The 14,799-nt window shown below is 46.4% G+C and overlaps 2 protein-coding genes across 2 annotated transcripts; both read left to right on the forward strand.

The window, feature by feature from the left end:
- Nucleotides 1-72: 72 nt before the first annotated feature.
- LOC123080522 (receptor-like cytoplasmic kinase 185) lies at nt 73-4,539 on the forward strand. Its single transcript, XM_044503450.1, has 5 exons — nt 73-489; nt 1,887-2,086; nt 2,256-2,445; nt 2,629-3,020; nt 3,282-4,539. Exons 1-5 carry the CDS (start codon nt 375-377, stop codon nt 3,837-3,839), a joined length of 1,455 nt encoding a protein of 484 aa, XP_044359385.1. The 5' UTR covers nt 73-374; the 3' UTR covers nt 3,840-4,539.
- A 6,166-nt stretch (nt 4,540-10,705) lies between these two features.
- On the forward strand, nt 10,706-13,818 carry LOC123080523 (tetraspanin-18). The gene is made up of 6 exons (XM_044503451.1): nt 10,706-11,013; nt 11,111-11,210; nt 11,352-11,432; nt 11,526-11,630; nt 11,833-12,027; nt 13,442-13,818. Exons 1-6 carry the CDS (start codon nt 10,823-10,825, stop codon nt 13,508-13,510), a joined length of 741 nt encoding a protein of 246 aa, XP_044359386.1. The 5' UTR covers nt 10,706-10,822; the 3' UTR covers nt 13,511-13,818.
- Nucleotides 13,819-14,799: the final 981 nt, after the last annotated feature.

Consider the following 14,799-nt stretch of genomic DNA (forward strand, 5'->3'; position numbering starts at 1 on the left):
GGCAGGCAGGGAGAGAGAAACGGATTGTGCCCCCAAAGATCCCCCCTCTCCCCTCTCCGCTCGGACAGCCAGAGCTGACTTTTGCTCCTCCTCCACACTCCTCTTTCCTCTCCCTCCCTCCCCAGCCTCATGTTCTTCTCCCCCTTCCTGTAGCTTCCATCCCACTCCCCCTCCCCCAATTCCACCCTCCCCTCCCGCCCCCCCGCCTAAAAATCCAGTCTTGCTTGGGGGCCGTCCCTCCCCGCAAGCGGAGATCCTCGCCGGGAGGGGATCCCGCGTCGTCCGCCCCGGCGCGGCGGCCTCTCCTGTCCGCGTCCTCCACGCGTTTTCCTGGTTCCGGCGAGGGAGCGGAGGAGAGGAGGGAGCGCGCCTGGATGAGCTGCTTCTCCTGCTTCGGCCCGGCCCTGGAGGCGGAGGGCCGCAAGCCGGTGCCCGACGCCAAGGACCCCCGCGCCAAGGACGGCGCGGTCTCGGATCGCGCCGGATCAGGTGCGCCCGCTGGATCTTGCAATTGCAAATCCCTCTCCACCTCTGGCTTTAGCTTTCTCTTTGCTTCGCGTTGCTAGTACTTGCTAGGAGACCTGCGGCGGCGGCAGCGGCGTGGTGTTATTTATTGTACTGCGCTTCTACTTTTGCTTGCTTACTGCGTGCCAGCCATGGTTGTGGTGGGTGGAAGCAGAGGAATGGGCTGAGCTGCCATCTTGACAGTAGGACTGACTATGTGTGCTACTTTTGCTACACTTAGTGAGCAAGAGATGGGAATGCATATGCTGGTGCTTGGATTGTTTTTAGCCGTGGTTAGTTAGCACATAGCGCGTTGGATTGAGAGCTGGGTACTTGTTCTGGCAATACTGAAACTCGGACAACAGGTAGCAGGCTGTCTATGCATGGGTACTAAGTCATGGATATTTTGTTACCATCCCTTGAACCCTAGGCACATAGCACGCGAGAGTATACAGTCGATGAGATAGGAGAGGGGAGGACACACACACATGATGTGGCTGCCATTTCAATACTCCTTTTTACATATAGTGGTTATGTTTGAGGCCGTGTATTTGTCCAGCTAGGCCGCTAACTCGTCGTGGCGATTCACAATTTATCTGCCATTCCTTTCCTTGGGAGGTTTGCCGGTTTGGCAGCATAAAGCGCAAGCCAATGGTAGCGTACAGAAGACTGATACTAAGAGGACCCTGCCTATTCTGGTGTACAAAAGACTGGCAGAGGATCCTTTCTTCTCATGAAACTGAGTGATGGAGGAATTGTAGAAAATACTTTCAATATTTACATCATTGTGGTAATGCTCCTGGTGTTACTTCAGAAACTGATTGCCGAATCTTTCTCTAGCTAACGGTTGTTTCAAACAAGCTGAGTATTAATTCCAAGCCTTCTCCCTAAATGTGGCTGTTCACTAGCTCCCAGGAGAGGAATATGATTTTTTGTTGTTGTGTGGTTAAGAAGAATGGTTAAAAATAGGTTTTTCCTTCAACCTAAAGTCCTTGTAGAGTAGCAAAGTTTCCTTCATGTAGCAAAGTTTCCTTGCCGAATTTTTCTCTACCTAACGGCTGTTTCAAACAAGCTGAGTATTAATTCCAAGCCTTCTACTTAAATGTGGCTGTTCACTAGCTCCCATGGGAGGAATATGATTTTGTTGTTGTTGCGTGGTTAAGACAAATGGTTAAAAATAGGTATTTCCTTCAAGCTGAAGTCCTTCTAGAGTAGTAGCAAAGTTTCCTTCATCTAATACCACTCAACTTCTTTTAATGTTTCTACTCTCTGCTGGCAGAATGTTGGTGCTCTAAGAGTGAACCACTTTTTTCCTGTTAAATTATTTAATTTAACTGATTCTACTAAAACTGACTGCTAACTCTGAACCCTTTTCTGCTCAGATAAATTGAGGCTGCAGGGTGGATCAGACCCTAAGAATAATCATCTAACCATCCCTCGCGATGGGAGCAGCCAAAACATTGCCGCACAGATTTTCACTTTCCGTGAGCTTGCTGCTGCCACTAAGAACTTCAGACAAGATTGCATGTTGGGTGAGGGAGGTTTCGGACGTGTATATAAAGGTCGCCTAGAGAGTGGGCAGGTCAGTATACCGTCTCTATACACTGAGATCTTCCTGAATACACTCTAACTTATAGATTTTGAGCGATTCAGCTGAAATATTCACCTCTTATGCGAAATGTTGGTAGAGTTTCTATGTTTATTTTAATTGGGTTAGTCCTGGACACTAACAAACTGATTGTACTTCTCAGGCTGTTGCTGTGAAGCAACTTGATCGTAACGGTCTCCAAGGAAATAGAGAATTCCTTGTTGAGGTCCTCATGCTCAGTCTCTTGCATCACACTAACCTTGTCAATCTAATTGGTTATTGTGCTGATGGTGACCAACGCCTCCTTGTTTATGAGTTTATGCCACTGGGCTCATTAGAAGATCACTTGCATGGTTCGTTTATCTTCTCTTTGCAATGCCATCTTTAAAAATTCCGTGTGTGCTTATAGCAGTATATACAAAGTACGTAGTATTTTTATTATTACATATGTACTCAGCATGACTGCTTCATGAATCCTTTAAAAATCAATGGCATCTTTAGTTGAAGGCTAAAGTATTATTTTCTAATATATGTAGATGTGCCACCTGAGAAGGAACCTCTTGACTGGAACACACGGATGAAGATAGCTGCAGGTGCAGCCAAGGGCTTAGAGCATCTTCATGACAAGGCCAGCCCTCCTGTTATTTACCGGGATTTCAAATCGTCAAACATTCTTCTTGGTGAAGGGTTTCACCCGAAGCTGTCTGACTTTGGCCTTGCAAAACTCGGTCCAGTTGGTGACAACACTCATGTTTCAACACGTGTGATGGGAACTTATGGCTACTGTGCCCCAGAATATGCTATGACTGGGCAGCTCACAGTGAAATCAGATGTCTATAGCTTTGGCGTTGTTTTCCTTGAACTGATTACAGGGCGCAAAGCAATCGACAACACCAAACCCCAGGGGGAGCAAAACCTGGTGGCATGGGTATGCTTCTATGCTATAGTTATTTCAGTTGGCAGGCTATACCTGATAATTTTCTGCCAGGGTTTGCAAGTAGCTCCTGGTTTCACTTCAGCTTTCTTAGTGAAACACCATCCTGCCAGCTAAGCCATTGACTGAAAATGTTCTTTTCTGTCACTTTTCTAAAATTACTATCTGGAACCAGTTGCCACTGCAGTTTCTTAGCAGAAGATATAACTTCTGGTCATTGAGTTTGGATAATAATACATCTCGTCTGATCTGCAGGCTCGTCCACTCTTCAAGGATCGCAGGAAGTTTCCGAAGATGGCTGACCCAATGCTTCAAGGCCGGTTTCCCATGAGGGGTCTGTATCAGGCTTTAGCTGTTGCTGCCATGTGTTTGCAAGAGCAAGCCACAACCCGTCCTCATATAGGAGATGTTGTCACTGCTCTCTCATATCTAGCTTCTCAGACATATGATCCAAATGCCCCAACTCAACATACTCGGAGCAATTCATCGACCCCTAGGGCCAGAAATGTTGGTGGGCGGAACAGCGAACAGCGCAACGGACGCTCACCAAATCATCATTCTCCTAGGACATCAAAGCACGGAGGGGAGGTCAGCCGGACTAGTTCTACTGGTGGTGATTCTGGCCGGAGGTCAGGATTGGATGAAATGGACATGGCAGGATCACAGGCAGGCAGCCCAGCACAGACAGGAAGGAAGAGAGAAACCCCCAGGACCGCTGACAGGCAGCGCGCCATTGCGGACGCTAAAATGTGGGGGGAGAACTCCAGAGAGCGGAAGCGACCGAACGACAGCTTTGATAGTACAAATGAGTAAACTGGACAGTTCTCTTTCACGACGTCACTCTAGCAGGGGGTCGACGAGTTTGCTCATCAGCACCAGACGGGCCAGGTTTAGGAACACGGTGTTTGTTCCAGCTCTGTCCCGTTGTCTGTGAATAAAGGCTTTTCTTGCCATCAGCACTGCCTCACGGTTGCTTTATCTGTAAGTTGTTGCAGTTGACATGCCTTCTCCGGGCGGCGTCCATTCCTTGCGAATGTGATTGTGTCATGTACTCGTCTCCTTTAGAGCTCAGGAGCCTACAAGATGCAGCTGGAAATGTAGGAAAGGGAACTGCAAGACCGTCGAAGCCGCAGAGCTGCGTCTGTCAGGCCCTTCCTTTCATTCTTCTGCAGTTACACGATGTCGACGAGTACGCACCGCTGCACCTGTGTTCTGGAACTGATTGCGCAACCGTGCCAGGCAGTTTCTTCTGATGGATGAGATTTCAGGTTTGGTTGGGGGATAGGATAGAGATTACCCATGTTTCGTACAGCCGCTATTGTTTTTGTGTCGAGTCGCGGGATCGGTCATTTATTTGTATTAGCTTCGACGTACTTCTGCTTGTATCTTCGTGCGAACATGGTTTAGCATGCAGCAAAAGTACCAGGTTATTCAGAATTTCAGTGCCCATATGTTATCCCTACTTTTGTTCCTGGAAACCATGTTGTTCATGTATATACTGCTATTTTTGTCAGTCATGCGCGCATCTTGCAAATCAGCTCAAAACATTTTCAAACTGATCGCGTTGATTGTGGGAGCGACGACCATGAATACCATGGAAGAGAACTTCAGTGGTAACAGGCGAGCAAAGAGAACAGAGGTATTTTGTACTGGAAAATGCTTCACATTACCAAGCAAACATTTACAGCAAGCATTTTCCTGTCGAGCGTGGTTGTGTTATCCCCTCTCTGGATGCAGAAACAATGAAGCAGAGAGGGGAATGACAAGTTGCGTGCGTGGTGCTACTATGATGATACAGAACTTGTTTACATTGGTTTCACTGGGCGCTGTGTCTTCTTCGCTCGTCCCCCATGCGCGCACCCGCAGCCTGCGTCGTCGCCTACCGCCGCCACTGTCGATTCCATGCTGCAATCGCCACCCAGCCGGCCGCCACTAGCCACCCCACTGCTGATTTCCACTCTACCAGCCGACAATTTCCACCTATCCGTCGCATCGACGCCGCCACCCAAATCCGGCCTCCCCATTGCCCGTCGTCGCCCGATCAACGTGTCACCTCCCCCGATCTATCAACTCCAGGCACCACCGCTTGGGTTCGTCCGCCGCAGCTTGGGTTCGGCCTGCTGCCACTCGTCTCAGCAGCTCGGGGCCAACAACACCGCGTCGAGGAGATGTCACCGCACACGCCACCGCCCTACCGCAAGCGCCACCCATTACCGTGGCATTCAGCTAAGAGAGTTGAAGCACTATGTCGGCGAAACAACTGGTGAGGGAGGGTGTATGTGGCTTGGCACCTTCAAGACGCCCGCCGCACGCGTGCACGACGAGGTGGCATGGAGGTTCAGCCGTACCAGAGCCGAGCTGAACTTCCCCGACGTGGCCTCAGCCGAGGAGGCACAGTTCCTCGCCCTTGAGATTTGCATTGCCTCCCGTGAGGAGGAGAAAGCACACTGCCGTGTCAAGGCGCAACAAAGCGCTGAGAAAAAGGTAGGGTTTACATGGAGAAGTTTGCCAAGACGAATCCGCACCTCGTCGAGGCAGAACTTCGATTCTTCGCCGGGAAGGAGAAGGCGAAGCCGAAGGAGGACGAAGAGATGGATCGCAAAACCTCATGTTTAATTATGCTGTTTCAAATGTTTAATGAACGTAGAACTAGAGTTCGAAATTCCAAAATATGAAATGAATCAAGTGGTTCATCACCCGATTAGGAAGCGCATGCACCAAGGCACTCCGTTGCATCAAGTCAGTTGGTGGTAAACCAAAGAGGGCTATACTTTTTGCAAAATATTTGGACTTGGAATGGCTACGATCCAAACAATAATGGCTTACTGAAATTTCGATCATACCCATGCATCGGTGATGCCAACATTTTGATGTCTAGTTTAGGCTCAAATCAAACATACCCTGGGACTCCCTCTCCAACCGCCAGCCCACGAAACCTACCCGGTGCCCGGATCTGTTGGCTCGGACCCAAAAACGCGCGCCGCATGGCAGGTATGTGCTGCTACAAATCTGGGGTTCCTTCGCATGGAGTCCAATTAGCGACTAAAAGTTTTCCCTGCCGAGTAGGTGAGACTGAGAGGCAAGGCAGGATGGCGGCGGGCGAGTGGCTCACCTGGACAGGGTGGGAATCTCGACGGAGGAGAGCGCCCGCGTGGCCGCTTCACCGCCGGAGTAGAGGATGTCGAGGAGGAGCGCCCCTGCTTCGCCGCCGGAGGAGCACAGGAGGATGTCGAGGAGGAGCGAGATCGAGTACACATCGCCGGAGGAGAGGATGTCGACAAGGAGCGAGTCCCCATCGCCGGTCGATGTTTGCGGCCGTGTGCGGATTTTACGGAGTCGGTTAGGTTTAGTAGAGAATGGATCGGTGCTTCTCGAACCTTTTTTTTTAGAACCTACGTGCACGCTGCCATTTTTCTTTTTTGATTGAAGATGGCCGTAACTGGCAGGAATTTGTTAGCTCTTTGAATTGCAGGAATATGGAAACGTGGGCATAGTAACATAGAATGGAGATGGCAATGGGTATCCGGAACCCGCAAACTCGACTTGTAAAAACTCTATTATTAGGGTAAGTATAAGAAATACAAACTCCCATGACATGTAAATGAAAAAGCAATTATACCCCAGGGGGTATAGTTGGTTTAAGTACGTGATACAATATTCATACCCGCATACTCATATAGTACTTGGCTGCATGCATTAGTATGACATGTAGGATCATGCTGTCATCGAGTAATTAACTACTCCCTCGGTCCAAAATAAGATACTTATTTTGGAACGAAGGGAGTATAAAAAAAACCTAGTGACAGTTTAACCGGTCAACACTTCTATCCTATGCTACCCCTGTCGCCAGCTCAACTCCTATCCTCCCACTTGTCTTCCCCTCCTTGATCATCCCCGACCTCCTGATCCTGGCGCCAGTGTGTTCATCCGACTATGTCGATTGTCGCCTGCAGCCCTGCACCATGGGTTGCCGTCGCCTGCCACCCTCCACTAGGATCACGCCGCCACCATTCCCATGGTCCCGCCTTAGTGCTCGCACAACTGCAACTCCTTCACCACCACAAGACAGCCACATCGCCTTGTCCCGGCCACCTTCCATGCTCTAGTCGATAAGGACAATATACTGTAATAGTTGGTGAAGTAGGTGTTGTTATTGTATTCACCATCCACAACTAACAAGGTCCTCCCTATCTGAAATGTGAATTAGACGGAGCCACGATCATTTTTGAAAATAAAGAACATTTTGGAATTTGGGAACATTTTGGAAATTCAAGAACATTTTTTGCAACTCAGGCAACCACCTATAAAATCTAGAAACTTTTTTTTAAATTCAGAAACATTTTGAAATTCATGAATATTTTTGAAAGAGCGTGAATGTTTTTTGAAAATCGTGAACACTTTTATTTTTTAAAATATTTTTAAAAACTAATTAATGCTTTTCAAAATTTGCAAACATTTTTATATTTTGAACTATTTTCTAAAATTTTCGACTAATACTAAATTACTACTTTTCTTCTAAAATTTATGCAGTACTAGTGTTTTTTTATAGTTTTGGTGAAAATACCCAGCCCCAAGTAAATGACCGAATGGGCCGACACAATACGTGCCTGAGGCTTGATAGAGGAAATACCCAGCCCCAAGTAAGATGTTCTTAAAATTGTAAAGAATAATAAAAAATAAAGAAAGGAAAGAAAATGAAAAAAAGGTGGACCTATGTGGAGACCTAGGCACCAAGTAGGACATGTGTTGTGGCTAGGGGTGCTGAGCGGCGCCCGATCCGCCCTGCTCCACAGTCAAAATCAATTGTGTTACTTATAATTTTCCAGCTGGAATTTAGCTTAGTTTGAACTAATTTCCCAGTTATGCGGGACTATGCGGGATGCCCGCTTGCACCCCTAGTTGTGGCACATTACGCTGATACATCAAGTAACGCACGACTTTTAACTGGGCCGGTCCGTTAGCTAAGTTCTATGTCTTCCAGTTTCCTGATTTTGGGAACATTTCAGAAGGATTTGTCAGGTTCAGGTATTGTTTGTTTTTGAGAAACTCGAGCATACAAAATACTCAAGTAGGAGGACTACATTCAGTCTGCATCAGAGACATCATTCTGTCCGGGACCCTTGCGATCAGTTGGAAGTCGCCATGTTGTCTTGCCTCCGCAGCTAGCTCGTGTGCCAAAGAGTTGCACTTTCTTCCAGTATGACTGACATTGAAAGAGGCGAAACCCATCAGAACCTCTTTGATGTCCGGGACCCTTGCGATCAGGTTCAGGTATTGTGTTCTTTTAGTTTTACTGATGTTCATTTTTCCGGGGGTTTTCGTGTTTTTTCATTGTAAATTTCAATTTTTTGCAAGTTTATTTTGTTTAAAAAAATTCAGAAATTCAAAATAATGTTATTTCCAATATTCAGTTTTATCAAAAAACACGTTTTCAAAGAATGTTGGTGTTTTAAAAAAATGTTTGGAATTTTGAAAAATGTTCCTGTTTTAGAAATTGTATTTTCAAAAAATGTTTGAAAATTTTAAAATTATTGGTTTTTAAGAAATACCGCATTATCAGAAAATATTCACATAAAATCTTCGTGTCTTCAAATTTTTCTTTTAAAACTAATGGAAGGACCGCATTCTGCTTGGAAAATTGGGTCGCTACTGTATTATTACGGGAAAACCGAGTCGCTACAGGCGAGCACTCTATGAGCATTCTGTCGCATTGCACATCTCACATTGCGCATAGGAGATCTGTCATCTATCCAATGCTACCATGCCGGGATAACAATCTTTGCAGAAATGTATGCGACGCTTGAAAGTTGTCGCTTGGAGTCAGATCGACGATGCCCAGAAGTTCGTAAACCGCATGACTGTGGAAGTGGAAGACGCCCTAGCAGCCCCCGCATGTGAGATCACTTCCTAAAGTAGGGAGAGTACATAGTAGAGGGGGAAGAAATCTATGTTTTCGAAGCTTCAAATTGTTTTAGAGAATATTATTTATTATTATGTAGAAATTGTACTAGATATTGTAACGGAACTTGTACTAGAAATCGATGTTACAGATCAAATTCGAGGCTTCATTATTGTTTGATGAGATGAAGAAAAAATAAATCTTGTGAAGCCAATGAGAAACAAGTCCACATGGAGGAAAATTTTGATTATGAGGATTTTGCACCCTCTCGGAACTTTCAAAATATTAACCCTTTCATCAAACAAGTGGCCGTTAGACGACTATGGATTCAATCTTGTGTCTACTATGTACTTTTAGGGCAACACTAACCATGACGGGTGTCACCAAAACATACGTCTTTAAATGTCTGCGGACATGTCTTCGAACATCAAAATAGGAGGCAGCTATCCAACATGTCTTCGAACATCAAAATACGTCTTTAAATGGAGAGAAGGGAATGAGAGGAAAAAATGGGGTTATGGTGGGATTTGAGGCTGAGTAGGTGTGCCTGAACTCCCCTAGTTTGAGGAAGATTTGATTTGATTTTGGAACATTCAGACCAGTTTATGAACATTTGACGACTCCCGTTGGATAGCAAAAAGTATCCTCCTGCTTGGTTCAAACAACATTTTTTTTGGGGGGGGGGGGGGGTTGATTCATGTCGGAGTTTTTTTTAATTATAAACTTTATTGATTAGAAATATAAGGTTATGTACAATTTCGTCCATACGCTCCTCAAACCAAACCTTAGTCGCAGAAAATTTAACCTACCAAGTTCATGACCTACCTTATTTGTTTTCTCATTACAATGTTCAAACCTAGTAAGAGGAAAATCACAGACGAATAAATAGCAATCATAAAAAAATGCCACCATCGCTCCCGTCCAACGTCCTTTATTCTTCATGGTATTATGTCTTCCATATTTTTAGAATTAATAACAAGGCAATTGCATCCTGCCTTTTGTGCAAGAAATAAGCCGAATCTTCATAGCCAAAGTTTCTGCCATTAGGACGTCAACACACCAATCAATCTTTCAATTTCTGCCAACAATGAATTTTTCTTTATCATCTCTGAATACAGCGTTAGCTGTGCCCCTAAGCACATGATCAAAAGATGCATTAACATCAAGCTTTACAAAACTCATAGGAGGTCTAATCCATCCTTCTATTTTACTAGTTGCATTGCGGGAGCAAGCATTAACAACATTTGCCGTTATAGCATGAATCCCCATAGAAGTGTGGTACGCATCTTGAGACTTTCCTTTATGAACCAATCTACGTCTGGTCTATCCCATCATAAGTCCCAAGCGGTAATAGCAATCGATTCACGAGCTTCTTGAGGCCCAATGTAGATAGACCCCGGTTTGGCGTAAGAAGTAAGAATTCAAGGATCGCCTCTCCCGCTCGGTCAAGCTTTGTTAATCCCTCCGTCCATTCCCTACTTATTCCAAACCCTTTGCTTTCTGAGGAAGAAACACCATATGATTTGTATCTTCTGGCCCATTAAAACATGAGGGTAAATGGGCGAAATTTCTAGATGTCTATTGATAAGCGTAACACGACACGGGGGAGTGCCAGTACGCCAAACGGGTGACATGACACGGATTCACGCTGGAGTCGGCGTTGCTTGTAACAGAAAACACAAAACACAGAACATGGGTAGGTGCAAACTAACTAACATGCGTGGCCCACGTTTCAGAGATGGGTAGCTGCCTGCCCTAGTTGGTCCACCTCCAGCTGGCCTCGTCCTCCTCAATCATCCATCTTCTCCCCCCAAATCCAGCGGAGCTTCGCTTCCTCTTCCTCTTCTTCTCCCCTCAACCCAAACCCAAATCCAAATCCCCCAACCCACCGGCGGCGATGGCGCGCGGCGGCCGCTCCGAGAAGGGCGGCGGCGGGTGCGGGCGGTGCTGCCTGGGGTTCCTGCTCAAGCTCCTCGCCTTCCTGCAGGCCTTCGCCGCCCTCTCCGCCGTCCTCTACGCCGCCTCCATCCTCTCCCGGTGGGCGCGCCACCATGAGCTCCACATCCACCACCTCCTCCCAGACCTCTGGTATGTACTACTACCATCTCTTCTGTCTATCTCCCTCCCGCCCTCCACTTCCCTTCCCGCCTGTATGTAATGCTGATCCAACTTTTTCGGCTCGCAGGTTCGCGTGCGCCGTCATGGCCGCCGGCCTCCTCTACTGCGCCATCCTCCTCGCGGGCTACGTCGCCGCCGAGATCAGCAGCGGCTGCTGCCTCTGCTTCGTAAGATCCACCACAACTCACACCCATTCATCCATTCCCCCTCGTGCCTGCTTGTGAATAGTCATATTCATATTCATTCCTAGTGATTGATGTATCCGTACTAATCGATCATTTGTTGCTGATGATAACAACTGATTCCAGTACACCGGCTTGGCAATGGTGATGATGCTGCTCGAGGCCGCCGTGGCCGGACGCATCCTCCTCAACGAGCACTGGATCCAGGTGGATTCACTGGATGCACATTCATTCCCCTGACAGCAATAAGTTCAGTTCAGTTGATAAAACCAGATCACTCATCGATTCCTCTTCTTGCAGGATCTGCCGTATGACCGCACCGGAGAGCTCCAGAACCTCGTCTCCTTCGTCCATGACAACCTCGACCTCTGCAAATGGGCTGCTCTCGCTACCGTTGCCACCCAGGTGCGTCAGATTGGCATGAACAAGCATTTTCATCAGCTCAAACGGCACACCAAGTATACACATGCCTTTAAGTTGGATGCTCCAACTAAGGCTCTTTCACAGTAATTTCTATTGGTAATAATAACTAATAATAAGATAAACAAACATGCTCTGTTTTCCTTTCCACCCTGAAGAGGATGATCTGATCTGTTTACATGTACAGGCACTCTCGCTTTTGTTGGCGATGGTTCTACGAGCCATGGTTTCACCCACGAGTAGCGACTACGACAGCGATGAAGATTTTGTGGTCATAAGGAGGCCGCTGCTTATTGCCCAAGGTGCTCCATCCTATCTCCCTACCACGGCTGACCCCAGAGGTGTCCATCCGAACCTATGGAGCTCATCAATGAGGCAGAAGGTGAGAATTGCTTACCCTCCAATGCTTACTTGCTTGCGCTGATTTCAGATGGGACTATTTAACTTAAGCAAGAGTGCGGTATCGTTAATGACAATACGTTTGCTATGTCTGTGCAGCACTTTTCATCCTAGCAAACTGAAGAATGTTTTGAACCATTAATCAAGCACATATTTTGTTTCATCGAAAAACACACACATATTTTGCTCTTTGGTTTCATTTGTCAAAATTATTTTGCTGGAAACCTTTATATCTAAAGACTTGCTGTTACTCTCATGAGTCATGACCCTCAGCTGCTCGATACCATAATTATCTTGTACTCTACTAGTACTACATGTGTAGTCCAGTGCAGGATTTAGAACACAACCTGATTGTAGCACACACCATAGTTGAAGCATTTCTAGATGAGTACTAGTTCGTTTTGTTTACTCCTACAAGGCTATAACCAAGCAAGCAATCTGAAGAAAAAGGTGTCAAAGTTGTATAGTTGTATGCTGATTAGTGATTACACATTATCTGGGTTGGATCATATGTTAGCTTTAGGGTCAAGTTAGTACTATCCTTTCTACATTTTCAATACATCGTTGAGTTGTAAAGACTAAAGACAAACTAGTTGGCTGGAAACCGTTCGCATACATTTCTTTAGTAGAGATGCAACAATAATGTGGAGCACGTTGATTGCAAAAGTAAAGTAAACAAAAAGGAGACTGCTATTGTCTTGCTGCAGTTACACACGCCATTGTTTTAGAGTCATAAACCTTGTGCAAGTTGGAAAACAAATTTTGGCAACCTTATTATATGAACCAAACATGCCCTCAGTGGACATTGTAAATGTATTGACGTCCCAACAGTGAGTCCTGTATTTCTACTTGAGATTGTGTCTGCACATCACTCTTCTCCCTAGCAAACTGAAGAATATTTTGAACCATTAAGCAAGGACGCATTTTTCTCTTTGGCTTCTATTCGTCGAGCTTATTTTGCTGAAGACTTTTATGTCTCAACATTTGCTGTTACTCATGAGTCATGATGCTCACCTGCTTGATAGCCTCTGTCATAATACTCAATTGTTTTTCCTTTTTCTCTACTGTAATTGTTTTGTACTCTACTGCATGAGTCTGACAATCTAACCTTATGCGAAATCTTATTATCTTGCTGCAGTTACTCACTATTATTTTATAGTATGAAAATCTTAGAATGCCCGACAAACGTTTCATATACCATGAAAGGCTATGACGATCTAACCTCAAGTGAAATGGCAAAAAAATTGTGCAACTTTCTTATATGAACCAATCATGCCCTTAGTTCGACACTGAAAATGTATTCCCATCCCAACAGTCCTGTGTTTCTTCTTGATTACTATATCAACTGAAAAGATCAATGCCAACTAATCCGTATTTTCCTCCTGTGTGCCCTCTAGTATGGACTGAACTCCTCAGGGGACTACACCTACAACACACTGGGTCAAAATGCAGCGCCACCGCAGTGAGAAGCTTCTGTGTGACAGGTGATGAGGAAGGAAGGGCATGCATGGCCTTGTTGGAAGCACCTGTGCAGCATATTTGTAGTATATTGTGATATTCCATGGTGTAATGCACACTACATACATTTGTGCACCCATTCACCCTGTCAATCTCGACTCATTGTACATAGTTCCATCATTAGTGAAGATTATATATGTGTGGCCCTGGTTGGCTAGTTGGAAAGGACTTGTTGTCAACATTTCGTTGGATGTTTGTTAAGCTAGCTAGATAGCAGTTTATCAAGTGAAAAAAGATCTTGTAAAGTTATATGTTACTAGCACAGTCTCATAGGGATTTTGCTGTGGTGCGCCCGCTCGCTGGTGCGACCGGGACGGGGACGGATTCCGTGACCATTCGGCGGTCGGTGATCGGCTCTGCCATCTGCCTCACAGCTTCGCCCGTCGCACTCCCAATGCAAGGTTCCACGTGCTCCTGCTCACTGACTGAACAGTCCTACCAGCTAAAGGCCCCGCCCCTAACGGCCAAGCTAAGCAAGATGATGCCCACCGCACATGCATTTGCCCCCGCCCCGATCTTGTGCTGCAACCCTTTCTCTCCCTCTCTTTGTTTCCTTGTGCGCTCTGGGGCTAGTTCACTCATCAGAGACAATGCGCACGTATTCTGAATTACAGGTCCATGGCTGGATTCAGAGGAATAGCACATTTTTTGGGTGTGTGCACTGCAGACACAAAATAAACCTCTTCTTGTGCCCCTTGGGACTCTCTAAATCGATTAATCAAGATGAGTCGATTCAGGCCTCACGCAGACTGACTGACTATTCGGCAGAGGAAATTCAGGCACCAAAAATCAAGAGGAGTCGATTCAGGCCCGCACTCGTAGAACAATCAACGGCACACACATCAATCAACACGGGTATAATTAACAACAACAAGAGAGACTTGCAACAAGAGAATGACTTTAGCTTTACAGTCCGATCGAATTCAGCAGAAATTGAGATTATTCTTCCACCCAACACGCATCAGTCAGAAAATTCAGACACCAACCAAACGCCTACCACCACAGAACCACTTGCCTGCCTTCAGAGCCGCCGATCGTGGTCGAGGCTCCCACCACCGCACCGCCATGATGCCAGGTCAGGTCAGTAGCACGGGACGACGACGCAGCGCCTGCGCCGGGGCTGCGGCGAGCAGACGACGAACAGCAGCATGATGACGAAGGCGGCCATCACCAGCGGCAGCAGGTTGAACCCCGCCTCGTCCTCCTCCTGGCTGCAGCACATCTTCCCCATACCCGA

Source organism: Triticum aestivum, chromosome 3D, assembly GCF_018294505.1.
Source record: "Triticum aestivum cultivar Chinese Spring chromosome 3D, IWGSC CS RefSeq v2.1, whole genome shotgun sequence".
NCBI classification, from domain to species: Eukaryota; Viridiplantae; Streptophyta; class Magnoliopsida; order Poales; family Poaceae; genus Triticum; species Triticum aestivum.

Excerpts from the sequence above, each read along its gene's own strand:
- LOC123080522 (XM_044503450.1), top strand. The coding sequence starts at position 375 with ATGAGCTGCTTCTCCTGCTTCGGCCCGGCCCTGGAGGCGGAGGGCCGC. Across the intron at positions 490-1,886 it reads CTCGGATCGCGCCGGATCAG|ATAAATTGAGGCTGCAGGGT; the intron begins GTGCGCCCGCTG and ends TTTTCTGCTCAG. Across the intron at positions 2,446-2,628 it reads ATTAGAAGATCACTTGCATG|ATGTGCCACCTGAGAAGGAA; the intron begins GTTCGTTTATCT and ends TAATATATGTAG.
- LOC123080523 (XM_044503451.1), top strand. The coding sequence starts at position 10,823 with ATGGCGCGCGGCGGCCGCTCCGAGAAGGGCGGCGGCGGGTGCGGGCGG. Across the intron at positions 11,433-11,525 it reads TCAACGAGCACTGGATCCAG|GATCTGCCGTATGACCGCAC; the intron begins GTGGATTCACTG and ends CTCTTCTTGCAG. Across the intron at positions 11,631-11,832 it reads TCGCTACCGTTGCCACCCAG|GCACTCTCGCTTTTGTTGGC; the intron begins GTGCGTCAGATT and ends TTACATGTACAG.